Here is a 23,837-nt window from a genome sequence, read left to right as displayed (position 1 = left end):
CCCTGAAATATTTTGCAGCACGCTGAAGCAGAAATATACTCAAGACATAGCATGTGTTGGTGCTAGCTGAGGGCTTCCGACTTCTTTCAATAATAAATGTTAAGTGCCTTCCGTGGGCAAGGGGCTGTGTTGGGTTTTGGAAGGGGACCAAAGACAAAGAAAACATTGCCCCTGCCTGCGATGTGCCAGAAAGAACAAGAAATGAGTCTAAATCACTATGACTCAGAATGGGGCAGGAGCAACAGAAGAAATGGGAGTTGCATGGAAATCTGTGGGCACGAGAAAGAGAGATCATATCCGGTGGTTGGACTGGAAAAGCTTCAAAGAGGAAGTCCCATGAGACTTTGGCCCCGGAAGGCTGAGAAGGATTTCTTGAGACACCGAGGGTGGCGAGGGAGACACACACTTGGAGCTGTGTTGTACTGTCTGGCTGTGAGGGAGGCCCGGAGGGCAGAGGGGGAGACTGCGTTACAGAGTATTAGGGAAGATGACATCCCAGGGTCTAGGGAAGAGCTATGAGGGCTGAGCTGACACAGGCAACAGGAAGAAAAGGGAAATTTTAGGGCGCCTGGGTGGCTCAGTTGGTTAAGCGACTGCCTTCGGCTCAGGTCATGATCCTGGAGTCCCGGGATCGAGTCCCGCGTCGGGCTCCCTGCTCGGCGGGGAGTCTGCTTCTCCCTCTGACCCTCCCCCCTCTCATGTGCTCTCTCTCTCTCATTCTCTCTCTCAAATAAATAAAATCTTAAAAAAAAAAAAAAAAGAAAGAAAGAAAAGGGAAATTTTAGAGGTCGTGGAGGTAATTAGAAATGAACTGGAGGGGAAAGGAGTCAGAAGTCTGGGCTTTGCCCCTGGTAACTTTGGGGACAAATAGCTTGCTCCTTGCTTTTGGAGAACAAACAACGTCCTCCCCTTCCCCTTCTGGTGTTGCCCTGGCGTCCCCACCTCAGCGGCCAACCCAAAGTATCGTGTACACAATGGAATATTACGCAGCCATCAAAAGGAATGAGATCTTGCCTTTTGCAACGACGTGGATGGAACTGGAGGGTGTTATGCTGAGCGAAATAAGTCAATCAGAGGAAGACATGTATCATATGACCTCACTGATATGAGGAATTATTCTTAATCTCAGGAAACAAACTGAGGGTTGCTGGAGTGGTGGGGGGTGGGAGGGAGGGGGTGGCTGGGTGATAGACATTGGGGAGGGTATGTGCTATGGTGAGCGCTGTGAACTGTGCAAGACTGTTGAATCGCAGATCTGTACTTCTGAAACAAATAATGCAACATATGTTAAGAAAAAAGAAAAAGAAGAAGATAGCAGGAGGGGAAGAATGAAGGGGAGTAAGTCGGAGGGGGAGACGAACCATGAGAGACGATGGACTCTGAAAAACAAACTGAGGGTTCTAGAGGGGAGGGGGGTGGGGGGATGGGTTAGCCTGGTGATGGGTATTAAAGAGGGCACATTCTGCGTGGAGCACTGGGTGTTATGAACAAACAATCATGGAACACTACATCAAAAACTAATGATGTATGGTGATTAACATAACAATAAAAAATTTTAAAAAAAAAGTATGAAGGGAAAGTATCGTGTACACATTTGCATGGCCTGGTGCCAAAATTATCCCGGAAGCACCTGACCCCAACGCACAGGGACTCTGTAAATATAATCGAGGCATCTATGCCTTGTTTGGGAGCGGAGGTGGTGAATTCTATTTCTTCTATTTCCTCCAGACAAGGAACTTCAGGCACCAGGGAGGTTTTTCAGACCTGAAGCCATGGGGTCAGGGACTGGGAGCTTGGGGAGTTCATCCAAGCTGTGGAGAACCTTCCAGATCCCTCCCTGAGCCCTCTGAGTCACAGCTGTCTCCCCTCCTTGCCCGACACGCCCACAGCACCTGGCTAATTAATACCGCACCCTCAGGGTCTCAGGAGGAACAGGGGAGATTGGCACCCGCCACATGCTCGCATCTCCCCACCTGCCAGGAAGCAAATGAGGATCCAGGCTCCCAATGAGCTCAGTGTCCCAAGGCCAGACCTGCCTGAACACTCAAAAGGTAGAACACAGCGTCTCACCCTAATGCCTCGAAGGTACCTTGACTGGTGCTCTGTTTGCACCCGGAGACCGCAGACAAGCTACAGAGGAATTCTGAGGTCCTGTGGATGATCCCTGACCTCGAAGATGTGCCAGAGCATGCACCTGGCGGTGTCTAATGTAACAGATGACCTAGATGTCCTTCCCTTGCTCGTGGGATGTTCCAAGGACTTCACGCTGACTTGCAAAGCCAGCTGTTTCTACTTACCCACTACAACTGTATTTTTGAAAACGTATTCTCCTGATCTCCAGTCTTTATAAACAGTAATAATAATAATAACTTTTTAAAAAGCAACCGTTCTTTGATGCCTTCTCTGTGGTTGGATATTACTACACTTCATTTTTACAACACAGTGAGGCTAGATGTCAGTATGCCCATTTTCCACAATAAGTAAACTGAGGCTCAGAGGGCTTAAACTACCTTTTTTTTTTTTTTTAAGGCCATGCCCTGTTCTCAGTCTTCTCATTTTCGAATTGGGCATGAGAATATGTATCTCATGCAGTGGTCGTAGGCTCCCAGGAGGTACTGTGTGTATAGCCCAATCCTCAAGGTCACTCACTCTGCTGGTAAGAGGCAGGACAGGTCTTCGTGACCCAAAAGTCTGTGTCCTTCTCTGTTGTCGCACTGCTGATTAGCTGCTGCTCTGCTTCATTCTGTCTGCGTGACACACTCATCTCATTCCACAGGGGGAAAACTTTGCCATTGTCAGTATTGTCACCCCAAACGGGTCTCGTGTGTGGCTTTTGTGTTTATTGTTTTATTTGGGAAAGTCAAGGAAATGTTCACACTGGAGATGAGAGCATTGGGGATGGCGCTTGTAGGAATTCTGAGGCTGAGGGTTTCTGTCCCAGTGGGCTGAAAGTCTGGGAAGCATCGTGTGGAAAAGATTTAAGGTTATCGAGAAAACAACCAACCAACCAAACCAATAACTGAGTCTGGAAATGAAGCAAGGGCTCAGTTAGGCATTGAGTAATAAAGGTTCTTGAAAAAAGCACTTACAGATCATCCACATATAAGATGGGAGTGGGGAAGTGGTTTTGTTTACAGTAAAAAAAAAAAAAAAAAAAGTCCCTAATAATTGTGGGCATGGGGAATGAATTCCAGAGTCCTGACTGGGAGTTAGGTGGCCAGGCTCTATCCCTTCACAGTGGGTGTGGGTGACACAGAGGGGACCTGACCCCATCTCCCAAACCCAGAGCAAACGTGCGACACCTAGGAACAGTATCTGCAGCTTTCAAAGGGCAAGTGGTGGAAACCCAACCCCCACCAGCTAGAGGGAGGGGACTTGTTCCAACCAGATGATCGCAAGGTCCAAACATGGCGGCTGCACCCAGGCTCTCAAACAAGATACGTATGTATATACACACACACATACGCATACCTGTTTAACAACGCAGTGGTATTTTTTTTTTTTAAGATTTTATTTCTTTATTTGAGAGAGAGAGAGAGAGAGAGAGAACACAAGCAGGGAGGAGGGGCAGAGGTGGAGGGAGAAGCAGGTTCCCTGCTGAGCAGGGAGCCCAATGCGGGGCTCGATCCCAGGACGCGGGGATCATGACCTGAGCCGAAGGCAGACGCTTCACTGACTGAACCACCCAGGCGTCCCCCAACGTAGTGGGGGAGCTGCTCTTTTAGAAAACTACTTTTTTTCTTTTAAGTATCGCAAACAGGAAAGAAAGCAGGTAAATTCTCTCTGTGTTCACCACTTTTATACTTTTAAACCCCGAGATGTCACATCTGCCAGTTGCCGTGGTATCAAATCTCCCACCACTGCCAATTCTAAGCTACCTGTCCATGCCAGCTCCAGCCCACCCTGCTGGTTGTCCCCAAGGAACCAAGGGCACCCGAAGTTTCTGACCAGAAACAAATTGTCTTGACAGCTCTACCTTAATCATTAAAAAAAAAAAAAAAAACCAGTAGGAAGGGTACCTGATACCCTTTCTTTACCCTCCCCACCCTCTCCCCAAGGTTGTCATGCTGGCTCCGGGCAAGGGCAGAATAGCAAGCCAAAGAGCCTTGTGTCCCCACCTTGCAGTAAATGTGAATGCTTTAAAGAGCAGTTTGTCCTTGTCCAGAAGTGACACTCAATTTGCCACATGTGTTTTTTTTCCTTTGGATGCTGTATGCCCGGCTGCAGTGGCTGGAATTCATCAGCTCAGAGCGCCACTTAAGAGAGCCCCACCGCCAGCCCACCCGTTCTGCCAAAAGCCAGCTCAGCCCAAATGTCTCTTTTCCTCCTAACTTGCGTTGGTCCCTGCTCTAGTTCAGGGTGACTGGCTTAGCTCGGGACTGTGCAATCTTTCCACCAGACTCCCAAGAAAGTTTAGCAGTCACTTAGCTTTCGCCTCAAAGTAGGCTTGGGAACGAAAGCCTGGCCCGACTAGTTGTTAAAATAAAAATAAATGTTAATAACGTAAGGAACAGTTGGCGGGAGGCCTACAGACCTGGTCCACAATTAGTCCTTTCCCCTGATTTTCATAAAAGCAGTTCAACGTGTGTCATTTTAAAGAATGATACCAGTAGGTCAAATCTTCCCCCACCCCAAGCTGGATGGCCGCCATAGGCTTGCTGACTTGGGAGAGAGAGGTCTCAGCCATCTTTCTCTCTTCTGCTCTTGGAGATCAAAATCTTAAAATAATAGAGTTCCCTTGCCATGCCCTGTCTCCTCTGTGCATGGACTTCCCCAGAGCTATGTGTGTCTTAATATTACCCTGCATTGACTCAGATCACATCTGCATCTGCCTTAACAGCAGAGGGCACTGAACACGAACGGGTGGCTATTTTGTTGTTGTTCCAGCTTTATTAGGGTACAGTGGACAAAAGCTGTATGTTTGTAAGGTGTACAACTTAATATTTTGATATACGTAATATTTTGATACGTTGTGAAATAACTCATCACTATCAGGTGTGTGTGTAGTGAGAACACTAAAAATCTACTCTCTCAGCATATTTCAAGCATACAATAGCGTATTGTTAACTATAGTGACACTACCGTATATTAGATCTCCAGAACATATTCATCCTGTGAACGGAAACTTTGTACCTTTGACCAACAGCTCCCCATTTCCCCTGCCTCTCAGCCCCTGGCAACCACCATTCTACTCTCTGCTGCTATGAGCTGGACTATTTTAGATTCCATATGTAAGTGAGATCATGCAATATCTGTCTTTCTGCGTCTGGCTTATTTCACTTAGCATAATGTCCTCCGGGTTCATTCACGATGTTGCAAATGGCAGAATTCTCTTCTTTGTTAAGGCTGAATACTATTCTATTGTATATATACCACATCTTCTTTATCCACTCGTCCACTGGCAGACATGTAAGTCCCTTCCGTGTCTGTTGTGAATAATACTACGATGAACACGGGAATGCAGGTATCTCTTCAAGATACTGGTTTTGTTTCCTTTGTGTGTATATGCAGCCGATGCAGGATGTTTTTAGATTTAAGTCAACGTGCTTTAAAAAGGAGATTCTACATTCTGACCAAAATCTGGATTTCTAGCTTCTCTTGAAAACTCAGAATAAATGATTTCCCAGGAAATGTAAGTTTCATGACAACACAGACTTTGTTTTGTACACAGCCTTAGCTCCAGGATGTAGATCAGTGTCTAGCAGTCAACAAATATTTGGTGAATGAATAAATGAATGAGCAATGACAAGGCATGACTACTGTTAACTGAAATTTAATAGCAGCTGTCTCCTTTAGATGGGGAGTATGTTTTCCCTTGCATGTTAAGTAAATGTTCTCTGCAGATGAGTAAAGTGTGGAAAAATAGGCTCCTCTTTTTATGGACTGAATATTTATGAGTCCTCCCTTCCCCCCCTCCCACCACCAAATTCATAGGTCAAAACCCCAACCTCCAATGTGATGGTATTTGGAGGTGGGGCCTTTGGAAAATAATTAGGTTTAGATGGGGTCATGAGGGTAGGGATCCATGATGGGATTAGCATCCTTGTAAGGAAAGGAAAAGCGCTTCCTCTCTCTCCATGTGAGGACCCAGTGAGAAGGTGACCATCCACAAGCCAGGAAGTAAACCCTCATCAAGAACTCAATCTGCCCACACCTTGATCTTGGACCTCCCAGCCCGCAGAACTGCAAGAAATCAATGTCTGTTGTTGAAGCCACTGGGTCTGCGGTATTTTCTTATGGCAGCCAGAGCAGACTAATACCAAGTACTTCTCTTAACCCCCAGAGAAGCTGATTAAAGAAAGAATGGAAGTAGTAGCCCCGCCTGACAGCAATGAGTCTAATCAAATTCCGTAGATGGGCGGAAATGTGTTCGGGTCGCGGGTCTCCGTGATGGACAGTTACCTTGTCATCCCTCCCCTTCTCCGTCCTGCCCCCCTGAACTGCGTTGAGGACAGTCTTCTGGGGTGGACCTTTCTGGTGATTAGCAGCAAACCTTGTGGGTGAGCAAGGGCTATGGACTGATTTGTGTCCCCCCAAGGTTCCTATATAGAGTGGGCCTGAACCCAATAGGACTGGCATCCTTGTAAGAAGAGGAAGATACACCAGAGAAAAGGTCACATGAGGAGACAAGAAAAAAGACAGCCATCTGCAAGCCCGAGAAGGAGGTCACAGGAGAAACCACACCCAACCACACCTTGATCTTGGACTGCCAGCCTCCAGAAGTGTGAGAAAATAAATGGCTGGTGTTGAAGCTCCCCGGTCAGTGGTGTTTGGTTTGGGCATCCTGAGCTGACTAAGACAGTAGGTCAGGGGTCTTTACCCGTTCGCAATGTGGACACAGTGCCCAAATTACAAAAGCTTTTAAAATGCTCCAAGACCTGAGCAAAGAAAATGTATTATATAGGCTCAAAAATGAAAACTCCAAAATCAAAACGAACTCATCTGTAATTAAATGTTTACAAAACAATGAGTCAGTGTTGATTCGGTGGTATTGCAAGATACTTTATTCTTAACAGAATTCAAAGTGATGAGAATTCAGAATTCAAAAGTTATAGCAAAAAAAAAAAAAAAAAAGACACCTCAGTCCCATCACAGACCTCAGAGGTAAGCTATCAGTTGGAGAAATATGGCTGTGTAGGAACACCCACCCATTCCCTGCCCCCACAGTCAGCTTTACCTCACCAGACGACATCATGCTCACGTGCTCTGCCTTCCAGCTGGAGGCCTCCACCTTTTATCCAACCATCCATTTACGCAACCTGCCCCTCTGATCCTCACATACACCTGTCCCCTGCCAACCTCTCCTAGCCCTCGTATCCCCAACCCAGGAGTGCCCTCATAACGCCCCATTCAATCCCAACACCACCCATTCTTTAGGACCCAGCTGAAACCCACCTTCCTCCACGGTTGTCTTCATCTGACCACTTCATCATGTAAGCGTCTTTGCCTTCTCCAAAATATTGGGGTGTTTTAGTCTGAACCACCTATTTAGCAGTCAATTTACAACTGCTTTCTGTTTTTTCTCTGATGATTTCATAGACCTACAACTTGTGTCCCAAACTAGACTCTTAGCCTCCATACAGCACTGGCATTGTTCTGTTACTTTTTTCTTTGTACCCTGGAAGAAAAGCCTCCGGAGTGGGACAAACCGTAAGTGGCTAAAGGGTTCTTCTTTTCCTATCTGACTTATTGTTAATGTACTTGGCTTCCAGCTCTACTGAAAGGATCCTCACCCTCCATATCCTTCTCACCAGGTACCGCCTTTCTGTCCCCCATCTCCTCACTCCGTAGGTCAGAAAATAGTGGGAAATATAAACGTACAGACTTTTTCATGGAAAAGTGCACAAAAAGACCCTGGATACCTCCCTGAGATCCCAGGCCAGAAAGGACGGGCATGATATCGTCAGAGCACTAAACGAGAAAAATATCCAGCCAAGAACACCATATCCAGCTAGGCTGTCATTGAAAATAGAAGGAGAGATAAAAAGCTTCCAGGACAAACAAAAACTAAAAGAATTAGCAAGCACCAAACCAGCCCTCCAAGAAATATTGAAAGGGGTCCTGTAAGCAAAGAGAGAGCCTAAAAGTAACATAGACCAGAAAGGAATAGAGACAATATACAGTCACAGTCACCTTACAGGCAATACAATGGCACTAAATTCATACCTTTCAATAGTTACCCTGAGTGTAAATGGGCTAAATGCCCCGAACAAAAGACACAGGCTATCAGATTGGATAAAAAACAAGACCCATCGATATGCTGTCTGCAAGAGACTCAGTTTAGACCCAAAGACACCTCCAGATTGAAAGTGAGGGGGTGGAAAGCCATTTACCATGCTAATGGACACCAAAAGAAAGCTGGGGTGGCCATCCTTATATCAGACAAATTAGGTTTTAAACCAAAGACTATACTAAGAGATGAGGAAGGACACTATATCCTACTTAAAGGGTCTATCCAACAAGAAGATCTAACAATTGTAAATATCTATGCCCCTAACATGGGAGCAGCCAATTATATAAGTCAATTAATAAAAAAATTAAAGAAACACATCGACAACAATACAATAAGAGCAGGGGACTTTAACACCCCCCTCACAGAAATGGACAGATCATCTAAGGAAAAGATCAACAAGGAAATAAAGGCTTTAAATGACACACTGGACTAAATGGACTTCACATATACATTCAGAACATTCCATCCCAAAGCAACAAAATACACATTCTTCTCTAGTGAACATGGAACATTCTCCAGAATAGGTCACATCCTAGGTCACAAATCAGGTCTCAACCAGTACCAAAAGATTGGAATCATTCCCTGCATATTTTCGGACCACAGTGCTTTGAAACTAGAACTCAATCACAAGAGGAAATTTGGAAAGATCTCAAATCCATGGAGGCTAAAGAGCATCCTACTAAAGAATGAATGGCGGCGCCTGGGTGGCTCAGTTGGTTAAGCGATTGCCTTCGGCTCAGGTCGTGATCCTGGAGTCCTGGGATCGAGTCCCACATCGGGCTCCCTGCTCAGCGGGGAGTCTGCTTCTCCCTCTGACCCTCTTCCCTCTTGTGCTCTCTATCTCTCATTCTCTGTCTCTCTCAAATAAATAAATAAAATCTTTTAAAAAAAAATAAAGAATGAATGGGTCAACCAGGAAATTAAAGAAGAATTTAAAAAATTCATGGAAACAAATGAAAATGAAAACACAACTTCAAAATCTTTGGGATGCAGCAAAGGCAGTCCTAAGAGGAAAGTATATAGCAATACAAGCCTTTCTCAAGAAACGAGAAAGATCTCAAATACCTCCCCGAGATCCCAGATTATATGAGGTCCCTAATTTTACTCTTAACCGTCTGCCCTTTTCCTCTGCCATATTGATCATGGCTTGTAGTTAGGTATTTGTGTATTTGTGTATGGCAATGTGCAACTGGATGCCCGTTGCACTCACCAGATTATAATCCTTCTGAGGGCAAGGGAGGCACATGCCTGTTTTGCCCCCCATGGTATCCTAAGCTCAGCATAAAGCCAGGTACAAAGTAGGTGCTGACTACTGTTGTTGAATGAACGAAAGAATGCATAGAGAGTCCAGACAAGGTGCTTTGGCAAGTCTTCGCATTTCTTATAGTCCCGACTGAAACAAAACAAAACTCTCCCTGCTCTTTCAGACGACACAAGATGTACAAAGAGCAGCTCAACCTCACCTCCTTGGACATTCCACAGCAGCTCCGACTTGAGGCCAGCTGGGTCCAGTTCCACCTGGGGATCAGCCGCCACGGGCTGTACTCCCGGTCCAGTCCTGTCGTCAGCCAACTTCTCCAGGACATGAGGCGCTTTCCCACCATCAGTGCTGGTGAGATTCACAGGGTCAAGGCAGGATGCACTGACTTCCTCCCGGAGAGGCTACATAGACCATCTCAGCCTGGGCTCTAGCGTGAAATATTAAAGGGTTGGCTCTGACACCTGATAGGATAATAAGAAAAACAAACACTGATCTTTTTCCCTTTGAAGGAGATCTTATCATTCTAATCTCATCACAACCCCATCAGAGAGCCCTAAGAAAGTGTTTCTGTGCACATAAAAGAATGGTGGCTGCTACCCTTTATTGAGTGCTTCTCGGGAACCTGGCCACTCTCTTTTATACAGTGACTACATGACATAGATATTATCATGGCCATTTTACAGGTGGGGAAACTGAGGCTCAGAGAAGTTAAGCAACTTGGCCAGAGACCCAGCGGTGGTGCTGGGATTCAAACACAGTCCTCTTGCCCCAGGTCTGTGCTCTCAAGCAGTTCAACGGTCTAATCACTAACAGAGACCAAACTAGGCTCGATCATTCGCCAGGTGCTGCCCGAGCAGCCACTGAAGGGCTAGAGGGCCTGGGGCCTGGGATTGAATAGGGTGGAGGCTGCATCCAGCTGGGGCCCGGAGCCATCCCCTGTTGAAAGGACAAGGGCCCCAGGCTGCCTCACCATCTCCCCCTCTGTGGTCTGAACCAGCGTGAAGGGTCCTGCATGGTGAGGTCTCCTAGGAACAAGCCTGGACGTTCTCAACTGTCCTTCTCCTCCTTTGCAGATTACAGTCAGGACGAGAAGGCCTTGCTTGGGGCATGTGACTGCACCCAGAGTAAGTGGCCTGACCCCACCTCTGTCCAGCCCCCTCACTGCCAGAGCGCTGTGAACCCCGGGACCTGGCAGCAACATGAGGGGCCCACCGTCCACTCCGTGGGGGTCCTGGTTGGAAGTTGAAGGAGCATGACTCTCTCTGCCCAATCTCTAAGAACTCGACATTTCTCACCACCCACCCACCCGCACAAAAGAAAAGGCATTCGGGAGGGGCTATTCCCAGGGCCCTGCTGGAGAGTGTGTGGTCCCCTGCATCATCAGCATCACTGGGGAGCTTATTAGGAATGCAAAATCTCAGTCCCCGCTCTGCTGTTCCAAATCAGAACCTGAAGTAAACCTCATCCGTTTACTTCAATATACTGAACACACATAGAAACTCCCATATGTGCCGTGAGGTGTTAAAGGTTCGAAGGAGAGTTTGTAGGGCCCCAGGCTTCCCTTTGCTTTGGTTTAGCACCTGCCCACCATTTGCCATTTTATAGAACACAAAGGTGAGTAAGACATTGTCCCAACCCTCGCGGGGCTCATAGCAAGGCCTGCACGGGGCAAAGCGAGTGAAGCGGCCAGAACGCAATGTGTCAGGAGGCAGTGCTGAGCGCGGGGTGAGGTAAGAGTGCCACAGGTGTCCCAGTCACCAAACCCTGTCCCGGCCCGGGTGTGCAGTCTGAAATAGAAAGAGATGCGGGTAAACTAGTCCAACGCGATGTAGCAGGTGGCATAATCGGAAGCCATAGGGGTCCCTCAGAAGCACAGAAGAGGGGTTTTCAGTGGGTGTCTATCTCAGGAAACCTGCCTCGTTCACCCTCTTCCCATAAGAGCAGACTTGAGGATTGTCTTGAGCCCCCAAACACGCTCTCCATGTCCCGAAATACTAGAATTTACACTGCAGGCTTCGAAAGCAAATGCTAGTCTTCGGGGTCTTACTACCTAAGAGCAAAAAGAAGAAATCGGCTGGGTTTTTTGAATGAACAAAAGGTTGCAGCCCCAAGGGTAGGCCCAGAAACAGTGTTCACTCTCCCTTGTCCCCCCTCACAGTTGTGAAACCCAGCGGGGTCCACCTCAAGCTGGTTCTGAGGTTCTCAGACTTCGGGAAGGCCATGTTCAAACCCATGAGGTAAGTGACCGCCTTCCTCAGCTGTGGCAGCCATGAGGGAGTTTCGATCAAAAATCAGTGGATGTGGAGAGTTTGGAGAGGGGATCTCGTCTTATATTCAGGCCTCTCAAATCCTGGGAAGAAAGAGTTGTGTTCCTTTGGAAAGGGAGCGATCTCGGTGAGCCCATCTGGCTGGTTTAGCCAAGGCTCCAGAAGCAGCCAGGTGATTCTTGGGCGCACCACTCCCCTGGACACAGAGCCGTCACGTTTGAGGCATTACATTGTTTTAAGTCATTGTGACGTTTAGTCAGGCAGGGTTAGTGTAGACTCAGAAGTGAGCCCTGGTTAAAGAGAGGTGGCAGGAGGAGCGAACACCGATGGGGAAACACGAGACCTTAAAGGGAAGCAGAAAAACAATGATAAATCTGCACATTGACCACCCCTCATCAGATCCATGAGTTTCATGCTCTGAGCAGCTTTTTTATCTGGCACCTTAAGATGGCTGTGATTTTTTTATGAACTTAAAGCTGATTACACAGAGGGGGAGCTTTACTTTCACTTTTCACGTGTGGGGAACTCACGCTGGCCACGTTTTCTGTGCAGGAAAGGACCGGAAGTCCCAGCCTTCCGCCGCTTCTCTGCCCCGTCACTTACAAATGACACGCAAAGACTGTCTAAAGGAACCAGTTTTCTTGCTGAATAGAATGCAGGAATTTCCAACATTGGGTCATAAAAGCCATCTTGTCTATTCTTAGACCATAACACAAACTTTAATCAGCATTTGTATAAAATTTCATCCAAAGCCAAAAAGCATCATTTTAAAAACGTACTTCTTGGAAAAGCATGCTTTTTCTTCTATATGTCATTTAAAGTAAAACAAACAAGCAAACAAAAAAGTGTCCCTTATTAAAAAGGGAAAGTAGAAGTTTATCTTTGGATAATATAAATTATGACCATAATTAAAGATCGTGTCTCTCATGAAATCTATAGAATATAGACACGGAAAAATACGTCAGCTCTTGACCAAGCCTGAGAAGCACTGATGTAAAAATGATTTTCAGATTTAAAGTCACATCTGGGTAGGCCATACAGAAACGGGGAAATGATGTTTTAGAAAATTCTAAAAGGTGTCGGAGAGACTGTGGATTCTTATGGATGGAATTCACGAATTAAACTGTGGAGATGGGGACCCGCGGACACGCTCCTTTGCTGCCCAGGCATCCGGCGGTGGTGGCGGTGCTAGGGAGGAGAATAGCGGCACCCCTGGACACAGAGACCTGTCCTTTCCATGTGGCCGCACCTTTTAAAACAGAACGCCTGCTTTTGGCAGCCCCTCGCCGTGGTTTCCAGGACTCGTGTTTTTGGCACAGTGCACATTGCTAGTTCAATTGGAGCTGGGTATTTACAGCTTTCTGCAACATTATGGGTATTTACATTGCTCCTGCAGCCCTCACGTAGTCCCCCACGGCGGATTATAAAATTAGATCATCATTCTTCCATGCATATTCGCAGCAAGGCAAGTCAAGCTCGGGGCCAGAGGCCACGCTGCCCTGAAGGACTGGGAGGCACCTTTCGGAACATTCATACCCGGCCAGCCTGTCACACTCGGGCAGGCCTGATGCTTTTCAGGAATCCATTAGCGATTTTAAAATGTGTGCGAATCAATATCCCCTGCACCGGCCTCCCTCAAGCCTCTGGCTGGGCTCACTCTCAGGACCCCAGCTGAGGTTTCTCTGAGGGGACAGGATCATTTATTCACCCCGGTCACCCTAAGACCTGGACCTTTTCTGGTCTTCAAATATCAGTTGTATTAAACGGCATCCCTAGGACACTTTTCCTTTTATAAAAGCCCCGCCTCCTCCCCCACCTCTAACGCCTGACATCCGGGTCTGTGGCACCTCTGGTGGACTAGCAGGTCCCTCTCTTCTGTTTACACCTGCCCAAGAATGTCTTTGTATCTTCCCGACTCAACTACCTTTTAAAAGGATCAGCTGCTGTCACCAGAGTGGCTCAAACAGGGGACGTGGTCCAGGGAGTGCCTGCAGGACAAGGTCTTGCAAGAAGCCCGCGTGTCTTCTCCCGGCCGCGGGAGCCGCGGGCTGTCCCTGCTGTGTCGTTCCATCAGGCACACGTACATTAAAAGCATGAAGCCTGTTTTCCTCTCCCTCTGGTCATGCTTCTCAGCTCTCTGCTCAGGCTCCTGACGAAGTCTGAGTCCAGGGCGGGATTCCCCCTTTCCTTCCAGACAGCAGCGAGATGAAGAGACACCCGCGGACTTCTTCTACTTCATAGACTTCCAGAGACACAATGCCGAGATCGCAGCTTTCCACCTGGACAGGTAGGTAGGGTTGGGCCCCAGGGACATGGCGTTGAGCGCAAGGGCCGATGGGCCGAGGGGTGCTGGGCAGACCCTCAGGTGGGAACTCCCTGGCCTTTCTTCCTTGCAGCATCCTGTCTTCCTCACGAACCTCAGTGATGCCTTTGAACTCAACACATCTCCTGTTCAACCCCACGTTTGAAAAATACAAGGCCTCTAATGTAGTGAAAAGAAAGACCTAGAAAGAAAACTAACCACCCTGCCAGGCTGCTCAGGCTGCCACCTTGTACCTGACCTTGCCCTTCACTCTAGTTTCCTGATTGGAAACGGGGAGAATGCATCCACTTCCGTGTGCCCCATTTCACCCAAAGGTGAAAGCACATGCCTAAACTTCCTCCTCTCCCATCGGCCCGTCCTGGCTACTCAAGGTGTGTTCTACGGACTGGCAGCCGGGGCCCCACCCCGGGAGCTCTTCAGAAATCCAGAAGCTCGGGCTCACCCTGGACCCACTGAAAGAGAGCCTGCCTGTGAACGAGAGCCCGGGTCACTCACATGCCCAGTAACATATGAAAAGCTCTGACCTAGAACATAGCTTGGACTGTGGGAAGGCTTGCCCAGGAGGCTTGCTGGAACCGGGAGTCTTTTGCCACCCCTTCTCCTTAGACACAGGTTTGCCCTGGGTGTGGTCAGCTCAGTACTGCAGAGTGCCCTGGGCTGCACGTGGTCAGGAATGCCCACCCGTTTCTAAGGGGCGACCATCCGACCCTCTGACGATCCCCCAGACGTGAACAGGGCTTTCTCTCCTCCAGGATTCTGGACTTCCGACGGGTGCCACCCACAGTGGGGAGGCTAGTCAATGTCACCAAGGAAATCCTAGAGGTCACCAAGAATGAAATCCTGCAGAGTGTTTTCTTCGTCTCTCCAGGTAGAGTACTGGCCCGAGCTATGTTTTGGTTGTAGGAGGGTCGGCCCCTGTGGCCGCTGATGCGTTCCCAGTGGTCTGAGCGCCTGCCGGCCCTCCTTGGGAGGGGTATATGCTGCCGCCAGACTCTCCCATCCTGGCCCACACCAGATGAACTGGGGATGGGAAAGGGTCGTAGGTGAAATGCCAAGTAGCCTGGGTGGGCATGAACAACAATGCCAGCCTCCCTGGACTCAGATGTTACCCATGCGAGCAAAGAGCATTCTCATCATCTGGGTGGAAGGCAGTGAGGCTGGGGCCCACACTTTCTCTCCTCCGAGACATTTGAAAAATTAGTGCCTGGGATGCTGAGTTTAAGAGCACTCACAAGCCCTGACATCTGGGAAAGCAGTATTTTCTTCTTGCTGCCTCTGCCCAGGCTGTGAGTTGAGGCTTTCCCTTCCCTCCTAGGGGATTTTCCGGCAGGGGGGAGCAGGAACAGGGCACTGCCTCCTTATTCCTTCTCTCTCTCCTCCCGTGCCCTCCAGCCAGCAACGTGTGTTTCTTTGCCAAGTGCCCGTACATGTGCAAGACCGAATACGCCGTGTGTGGCAACCCGCACCTGCTGGAGGGCTCCCTCTCCGCGTTCCTGCCGTCTCTCAACCTGGCCCCCAGGCTGTCAGTGCCCAACCCCTGGATCCGCTCCTACTCGCTGGCAGGAAAAGAGGAGTGAGTTGGCCCCCTGGCCACGATGCCATGCCCACGGCCCTGCCGTCTGGTCCCTGGGAGTGGCTGCCTGCCCACACCGAGGCCTTGCCACCAGCCTGGCTCTTGGACCCCCACCCAAACCCCAGTCATTTCCTGATCTCAGACCAATCCTGGGGCCAGCTGTGCCCATTCTCCCCGCTTTGGCTCGTGTATTCAGTTACAAAGAGCCTCCTACGTGCTGGGGGTACGGGAATGAAAGACACAGGCTCCCCCCGGCCTAGGGGGGTGGTCAGACGAGTAGGCAGATTACGAAAACACAGCAGCGCACTTGCTGTCATAGACAGAAGCACGTGAGGAGCCCGCGGGAGCGACACCTGCCCCACCCGAGTAAACCCCGGGAAGCCTAGGCCCCAGAGTTGGGATCAGGAGGCAGGGATCTTGGGGGGGCACGGGGAGGTGGGAGGAGGGCCCCCAACACCTTGCCATCTTGGCTTTTCCAGCCCCAGGATTTCTTCTCCCCTCAGGTGGGAGGTCAATCCACTTTACTGCGACACCGTGAAGCAGATCTACCCGTACAACAGTAGCAACCGTCTCCTCAACATCATCGACATGGCCATCTTCGACTTCCTGATAGGTGGGTCCCCGAACCCCGCGCTCAGGCGCTTGACGGCAGTGGCCTCTGCTGTGGGGCTGGGAATCGCCGTGACCTTGGGCAATGAGCTGGAGCCTGGACCGTGAGGCCTGAGGAAACTCACATGGCCCAGAGCCTTGGAAGTGGCAGAGGTCCCAGAGGACAGAGGTTGACAACATGCTCCCCTCTTTAAGAGAGGACCTCACTCAGAAGGCAGGCACACAGTGTACAGCCTGCCCATATGAGGGTTTCTGTGCTCTCTTAGCCCCCCTCTCCCCCTGCACCGTCACTAATAACCGTGGGAAACAGCATGGGGGCCCTGGGTTCAGACTCCTGACTCAGTTGCGATCAGGCCCCCCAGGCCTGGGGAGGACGCAGAGGTCGGAAGCACCTGCCCTCCTTTGCAGGAAATATGGACCGGCACCATTATGAGATGTTCACCAAATTCGGGGACGATGGGTTCCTCATTCACCTTGACAATGCCAGAGGGTAAGTGTCCAAACACCGCTGTCCCCGCCATGGCCCTGGGTGCCGCTGCTCAGGGCCAACCGGAGGCCCCCCGAGAATGAGGCCCTTCCGTGGTCACGTTCCCGGTCGCCCTGCCCTCCTTGTTCCATTTCCTTTTTCTCCCGATGTTTGCTAAATAATGCTGGATTCTCCTCCAGCATGTTTTTACTAAGTGATTCAGTCCTGGAGGCAGAGCGCGGGGCTCATCCTCAGCGTCTGGCCCTCTGTAGTTAGGGAATGAATGAATGAACGAACGAATCAACGAATGAACGATGCTTGGTTGTAATCCCTTTGCACAGAGGCTCTTGGGAGCTGATCCCAGGCATTTTACCCCGGGCTGTCAGAACAAGACTGAGAGAGAGAGAGGAAACCATTAGGAGGGAGGTGTGGGGGGAGATGGCCCTGAAAGCCCGTCCCCCCTTCCAGGTTTGGACGACACTCCCAGGACGAACTCTCCATCCTGTCGCCGCTGTCCCAGTGTTGCAGGTGAGCTCCCAGCTCCAGGACAGGTGGCCACTGTGACCCTGCATGCCACTTGCAACCAAGCTCTGAAGGTTACCTAGTGTTCACTGGCCTAGGACCCCGGTGGGTAGGCGGACAGGAATGACCTCATTTCTTGTCCACTGACAGAATTTTCCCCAGCAATGCCTCCCTTTTGCATCTGTCCGCACAGGATGAATGAGGACCTCGTCTTTTAAACCCTTCAGTCGCTAACTTTGATCTTTAACCCACTCAGAGAAGAGCTCATCCTTGCAGAGTCTGATAGTCTTGGACACGGCTAATCAGATCTCTGCTTCGCTCAGCACTCAGAGCTCATAAATATGACTTGCTCACCATCTAAGTAAAATCCTGGGCGCCTGGGTGGCTCAGTTGGTTGAGCGACTGCCTTCGGCTCAGGTCATGATCCTGGAGTCCCGGGATCGAGTCCCACATCGGGCTCCCTGCTCGGCCGGGAGTCTGCTTCTCCCTCTGACCCTCTTCCCTCTCGTGCTCTCTCTCTCAAATAAATAAATAAATCTTAAAAAAAAATAAAATAAAATAATATCCTGATTAAAGTCCCATAAACTGGGGGCGCCTGGCTGGCTCAGTCAGTAGAACACGCGACTCTTGATCTCGGGGTCGTGGGTCCGAGCCCCATGTTGGGTGTAGAGATTCCTTAAAAATAAAATCCCTAGGGGTGCCTAGGTGGCACAGCCAGCCGAATGTCCGACTCTTGGTTTTGGCTCAGGTCGTGATCTCGGGGTCATGGGATCGAGTCCCAGGTCGGGCTCTGCACACAGTCTGCTTAAGACTCTCTCTCCCTCTGCCCCTCCCCACTCAAAAATAAACAAATCTTTAAAAAATAGAAATAAAATCTTTAAAAAGTCCTACAAACTCGGGGGGTGGGAGGATGGGTTAGCCTGGTGATGGGTATTAAAGAGGGCACGTTCTGCACAGAGCACTGGGTGTTATGCACAAACAATGAATCACGGAACACTACATCAAAAACTTATGATGTATGTGATTAACATAACAATAAAAAATTTTTAAAAAGTCCTATAAACTCATGTCAGATTGAAAGGAAGTACTTGGACTTTGCGTGGCCACCATGCTCTAGAGAATGTCTAACCCATTTCCATACCTCTCTGGTGTCGAAGTCAGGCTGGTAAAATGGTCCACCTGCTCAGCTGCAGTTTCCAGACCTAACTAGAAATGCGGAATGCACGCCTAGCAAAACCACCTCATTCATTTCCAGCTGGAAAACTCTGAGCAAAGCATGTTCTTTATCCGCTTCTTAGGTTCATTTAAACATGCCTCCCTCCGGCCCTCCCTCTCCCCGAGTAGGCGAGGCAGGGGCTGTTGATGACAAGTCAGACAATTAAGCTGCTTACACATCTGAGTGCAAGTCAGATTCTCACATAAAAAGCAATCAAAATCCACCTCATTTCCATCCCTCTAAGAGTCTGACCCAGAGCAATATAAAGTTGGCAAGAAACAACTGAGAGGCTGAGGGTACCTATGGCTTTTGAGATGGCAAACCTCTTCATCATTTCACCTACCAGAAACTTCTCTCAGTGGCTTTAAATCTCCTTCAGATGTCGTTAACGGTCATTTATTTCCTTTTCCCTGGTTTCCATTAACGCATGCTTGAGAAGACACTGGGGGAAAAGGCTCCCAGAACATCACCTACGACAGCTGTTTGTGGGGAAAGACGTTCAGGCAAGCTTTTCTCTTCACATTTACTTATTTGCCTCCTATATTCTGTCCTTCCAGGATAAAAAAGAAAACGCTTTTGCACCTGCAGCTGCTGGCCCAGGCCGACTATAGACTCAGTGACGTGATGCGGGAGTCTTTGCTAGAAGACCAGCTCAGCCCTGTCCTCACCGAGCCCCACCTCCTGGCCCTAGACCGGAGACTCCAAATCATCCTGCAGACAGTGGAGCGGTGCGTGGAGGCCCACGGAGAGCAGAATGTCATAGCCATGGACCCATCAGAACAGTCCGCCCCTGACTCTAGCCAGGCTAACCTGACAAGCTAAGGGCTAGATGAAGCCAGATTTCAGGAACTACCCGTGGAGCCAGAGGTGGACTTGGGTACGGACCACTGCTTCCTTGCATCCCCGTCAAGGCTGGAGGGACTGGGTCATGAGCTCTGGAAGAGGCAGGGCACTGGGATGATTCCACAGCAGCAAGAGGAGGGATCCACTGAACTTTCTTCCTTGGTGCACAGCTTCTCTAGTGGACCTCCTTGCCACCCCCCCTTCCCAGAAAGCACTGCTTCAGCAAGGCCACAGACCATCTCCCGAGCCCACTGGGAAATCTGGATTAGGAGCCGGGCTTGGAAGGTTTGGGAGCCTTGTCCCAGGAAAGAGTAGAACAAATAAAAATAAAGGACACCAATGGATACCTAGCTGACCTCCAGATCCTTATTATATCTACAAGGATCACTTCTGATCCAGATAAAACATCTGGCATCTCCGGAGTAGACCAAAAAAAAAAAAAAAGAAAAAGAAAATGTAAACATGGTAGCTCTCAAACTAGTTCAAAGTAGACTTTACACTTTCTATTTCTGTCCAGTCACTGTGGCTTCAACTGAATACAGTAATCCCTTATTGACCAGTCCAAAAGTAATTTCTTGGAAACGTTATTACAAAGGGTAAAAATAACAGAGGAATTTGCTCAGAATATCTGAAAAGGGACGTTTTCAATCTGAAGAGTATTTAAATACCAACCAAAATAACATCCAGCATGTCAGATTTAGCCTCCAGCAACAAGAGAAGGAATTGTACTGAAGGGAAAACCAGTGTATTCTTGAAGGTGGAACAGCAGGGGAACGGGCCTAGCAGGTGCACGCGCCTGGACTCGGGCAGGAGAAAAGCCAGGGCCTCCCGCTGCCCACCCACTACAATCCTCTTCCCCGTAAGGGCCCGGGACTGTCGCCCACCCGCCCCCAAAAGTAGGAAGCTCTCTGAAGAGGCCTGACACTCTAGATACCCCTCCTCTCACTGCTTTATCAAAAAAGGAGTCAATCAAGTTGACTTTTTTTTTTAAGATCTTATTTCAGAGTGAGCAAGAGAGAGAGCACACAAGCAGGGGGGACGGGCAGAGGGAGAGGGAGAAGCAGGCTCCCTGCTGAGCAGGGAGCCCGACGTGGGGCTCGATCCCAGGATCATGACCTGAGCCAAAGGCAGCTGCTTAACCGACTGAGCCGCCCAGGGGTCCCCTCAAGTTGACTTCTGAAGCCTCCCTTAAAAATGGATGCCTCAGGGGGATCCCACCCCCTCAGCCTTCTCCCTACTGACTTGCCAACAGCCGAGACACCTTTCTTGGGAGGCTTTGTTTCTTATTCCGTAATTCATGTCTGAAAACCCAAATGACAGGAATGTATTCATACTGTGGAGTGATGGACCAGTCAACAAGTACAAATGGCCGATCTCAGCACATCCTCTTTCCCGATAGGGGCCAGAGGCTCACATTCTAGAAGTATGGGGCGGGGGGGGCGTTTCGAAAGAAGTTGTCAGGTGCCAGGCCAGACAGCAGAGAGGTCGTCCAAGCCCTGACAAGTGACACGGGTCTTTCTGACCTACCCGGTACCCCATATCCCTGGCGCATTACATACCCCTGAGCCTCAGTCTCCGGGACAATGACGTCAGGGCCACTCACGAAGCTCTTCCCAGGTGACAGTCGGCGGACAGGTTTCCCAGCCTCCCGAAAACACACAGAGAATCCCTTATCTCCAAGGTACACAGAAAAAAACGGTCTCACAAAATCACACAACTTAATGATTTAAACTTACTCCCAAGTGTTCTTTCCACTGTCATATAAAAACCCAGCAGTACTTCAATCAGTCTGTGAAGTCATGGTGGTTTAGAAAAACTCAACCCCTTAGGAGAACCGTTCCCCCAGAGACTTCCATCCCCCACAGGCTCTACCGCTGCTCAGGGCTTCCCACTTCATGAACTGTCTACTTCGAGACACTTGTCTTTGGGTGGAGGGACTAGGTAATTGCACACAGACGAGTGGCAGAAAAATATTCAGGCAAAGATAGCTGTTCAAAGAACAGCACAAAATGGTCTGGGGTGTCAAACCCCTGAGCCTAAGTAAGGTAAGCCACAGCTCCATCTCAAACCCGGCCACTTCTAGGAAAATGCGCTGGTTTTCAAATGGACTAGAATAAACACTGTGGTGTATTTTACAAAGAGTAATAGAACGGAGTCTGACCACAATACGTAAAGTACCAAGTTACCTAATTCTTTACTTAAAACACCCCATTATTTTTTCACTAATGCAAAGATTAAGACTCTATCATTTGTCAAAAATACCAGAGAACAGAAGACTCCTTTGACTGTCAGGTTCTTCCAACATGTCCATTTTGGACCACTGTTAACTTCCCATCACATAAAAATTCTCTTTATAAAAACTTTTCACATTACTACTGACAATGAAATGAAAAATGAAAGGGAACTGTCAGTACAAAAATTGGTAGGGAAAGGGGTTTGAAGGAATTCAGTTTTGCCTGCCCAAAAGCCAGGAGACAATCTGAGTTTGAAGACTGTAAAAAGTGCAGTTGGTTATCTTACTTGTGGTAGTTTTATAAAGTCACCATGGATGCCAAATCAGTGGAGACAGAACCATTTGCGCCCAGAGGAAATACAGGGTTGAGGTTCCCGGGAGCCTCTAGTTGCAACATTTTTGTAAATAAATCAATATGTAATCTTCTCTTACGTGTTAAGGTGTGTTAAAGACACCACAGTAGGCACTGTTAAGAACACTGAACTTGTGGCCAACATAACTCACGCACCTTAAAGAAGCTACTTAATACACTTATTTTCTCTACAAGACACACATCACAGCCTCCTCGACCTTAGGAACACTCGCCAGCACTTTAGCACTACACTTGAGGGCCATTTTAAGTACTGCAATCACCCAGAGAAAGCACAAAAATGCCAGAGCAGCACCGGACAGACCGCTAGGTGGCCACGGACACGCGAGGGCAGCCGGACAGCCGGGACCACAAGGCAGAGCGGCGCTTCACTCAAGCCCCCCGGGGCACGCGCACGTCAGGACCATCGACGTCTTTGCCACTCTGCTCACATCCGGGAAGGACAAGGAAAGTGCTCCGAGTACTGACTTGGGGGTTACTAATAAATTTTAGCAGGTAGGCAAATTCACAGAATTCGCAAATACAACACCATGAATAACAAGGACCAACTGTTAACGCCTTTGACATTCACCAAGATGATAAAACAAAAGCTCTCCATCTAGTGGTGACTTTGGGAATCACAAAGCTACTGAAGCTAAATTGGCAGAACTTGCACACAACAAAAAAAATTACGCTCATCAGTGGTTTGAGTTTTGGGTCGACTCAGGCTGAAGTCACAGCTCTTAAGTTAATGTTAACAAATTTTAACATTAAATGTGCACAACAATACTGATTTCTATGTGAAAGCTCCACAGGGTTAGAAGGGAGAGGTTTAAGACTCGCCCTTTTAGAATCTCCTATCTGCAGCCTTTACTGACAGCAGTTATGATGGCTACTTTGGGGGACACATTAACTGGTGATCTGGCCACTGCCTCTCGATGTTGTTCTAGCCCATCTAGAAATACGCTGCCGGGGCCAAACAAAAATACAAAAAGGTTCAGTTATTGATTTGTGATTGTGGAGATAAAGCAGTATTAAGAAAATGAACATCATGCTACTTCAATTTTAAAATGTCAATATTTAAAAATAAATAATATCAATATTTAAGTCATTAAAAAACAAAATACAATTCCACATGAGCCAGAGTTCTAGAAGGAGAACGAAACTAGAACCAGTATAGTCAATCCAAGGAAGTTCTCCTCCATTATATTCTGTGGTGACTCTGAATGTTCCCCTTCAGCAGGCTGAGGGAAGGGGCTACTGAATCCGGACAAAGTGCATCTGTTCCAAAGCAGCACAAATTAAAGAATGTTCTAGAATACGACATATCTCGAAGTAAGTCAGAGAAAGACATGTATCATATGACCTCACTGACAGGAGGAATTCTTAATCTCAGGAAACAAACTGAGGGTTGCTGGAGTGGTGGGGGGTGGGAGGGATGGGGTGGCTGGGTGATAGACATTGGGGAGGGTACGTGCTACAGTGAGCGCTGTGAATTGTGCAAGACTGTTGAATCACAGATCTGTACTTCTGAAACAAATAATGCAATATATGTTAAGGAAAAAAGAAGAAGAAGAAGAAGATAGCAGGAGGGGAAGAATGAAGGGGAGTAAGTCGGAGGGGGAGACGAACCATGAGAGACGATGGACTCTGAAAAACAAACTGAGGGTTCTAGAGGGGAGGGGGGTAGGGGGATGGGTTAGCCTGGTGATGGGTATTAAGGAGGGCACGTTCTGCGTGGAGCACTGGGTGTTATGCACAAACAATGAATCATGGAACACTACATCAAAAACTAATGATGTAATGTATGGTGATTAACATAACAAAAAATTTAAAGAAAAAAATAATAGAATACGACACATCTCCAACTTCACTGGATATGAAGGAATTAATACCAATAAACTAATGAGTACAACTTAATCATCTCAGAAATCTGAAGAAT

General features: G+C 48.4%; 1 protein-coding gene across 4 annotated transcripts in view; it reads left to right on the top strand.

Moving 5' to 3' along the window:
• The window catches only part of FAM20A (FAM20A golgi associated secretory pathway pseudokinase), a 48,419-nt gene extending 28,642 nt beyond the window's left edge, over nucleotides 1–19,777 (top strand). Inside the window, exons 2-11 of one of the 4 annotated variants that reach the window (XR_003515353.2) lie at nucleotides 9,661–9,845; nucleotides 10,568–10,618; nucleotides 11,653–11,731; nucleotides 13,956–14,048; nucleotides 14,837–14,952; nucleotides 15,477–15,657; nucleotides 16,137–16,270; nucleotides 16,620–16,756; nucleotides 17,201–17,260; nucleotides 19,028–19,109. Coding sequence is in view for 2 of the 4 variants with exons in the window: in XM_027568038.2 (XP_027423839.2) it covers nucleotides 9,661–9,845; nucleotides 10,568–10,618; nucleotides 11,653–11,731; nucleotides 13,956–14,048; nucleotides 14,837–14,952; nucleotides 15,477–15,657; nucleotides 16,137–16,270; nucleotides 16,675–16,756; nucleotides 17,201–17,260; nucleotides 19,028–19,292 (1,246 nt within the window). In the remaining 2 variants the exon portion in view is untranslated. Of the gene's footprint in view, nucleotides 1–9,660; nucleotides 9,846–10,567; nucleotides 10,619–11,652; nucleotides 11,732–13,955; nucleotides 14,049–14,836; nucleotides 14,953–15,476; nucleotides 15,658–16,136; nucleotides 16,271–16,619; nucleotides 16,757–17,200; nucleotides 17,262–19,027 lie in introns of those variants that run through there. The other 3 variants (XM_027568038.2, XM_027568039.2, XR_003515354.2) reach the window with 3 other exon arrangements.
• Nucleotides 19,778–23,837: the final 4,060 nt, after the last annotated feature.

The sequence above is a fragment of the Zalophus californianus genome, chromosome 16, assembly GCF_009762305.2.
Source record: "Zalophus californianus isolate mZalCal1 chromosome 16, mZalCal1.pri.v2, whole genome shotgun sequence".
NCBI lineage: Eukaryota > Metazoa > Chordata > Mammalia > Carnivora > Otariidae > Zalophus > Zalophus californianus.
Note: the sequence above shows the minus strand (reverse complement) of the source record. Positions and strands in the feature narration are given on the sequence as shown.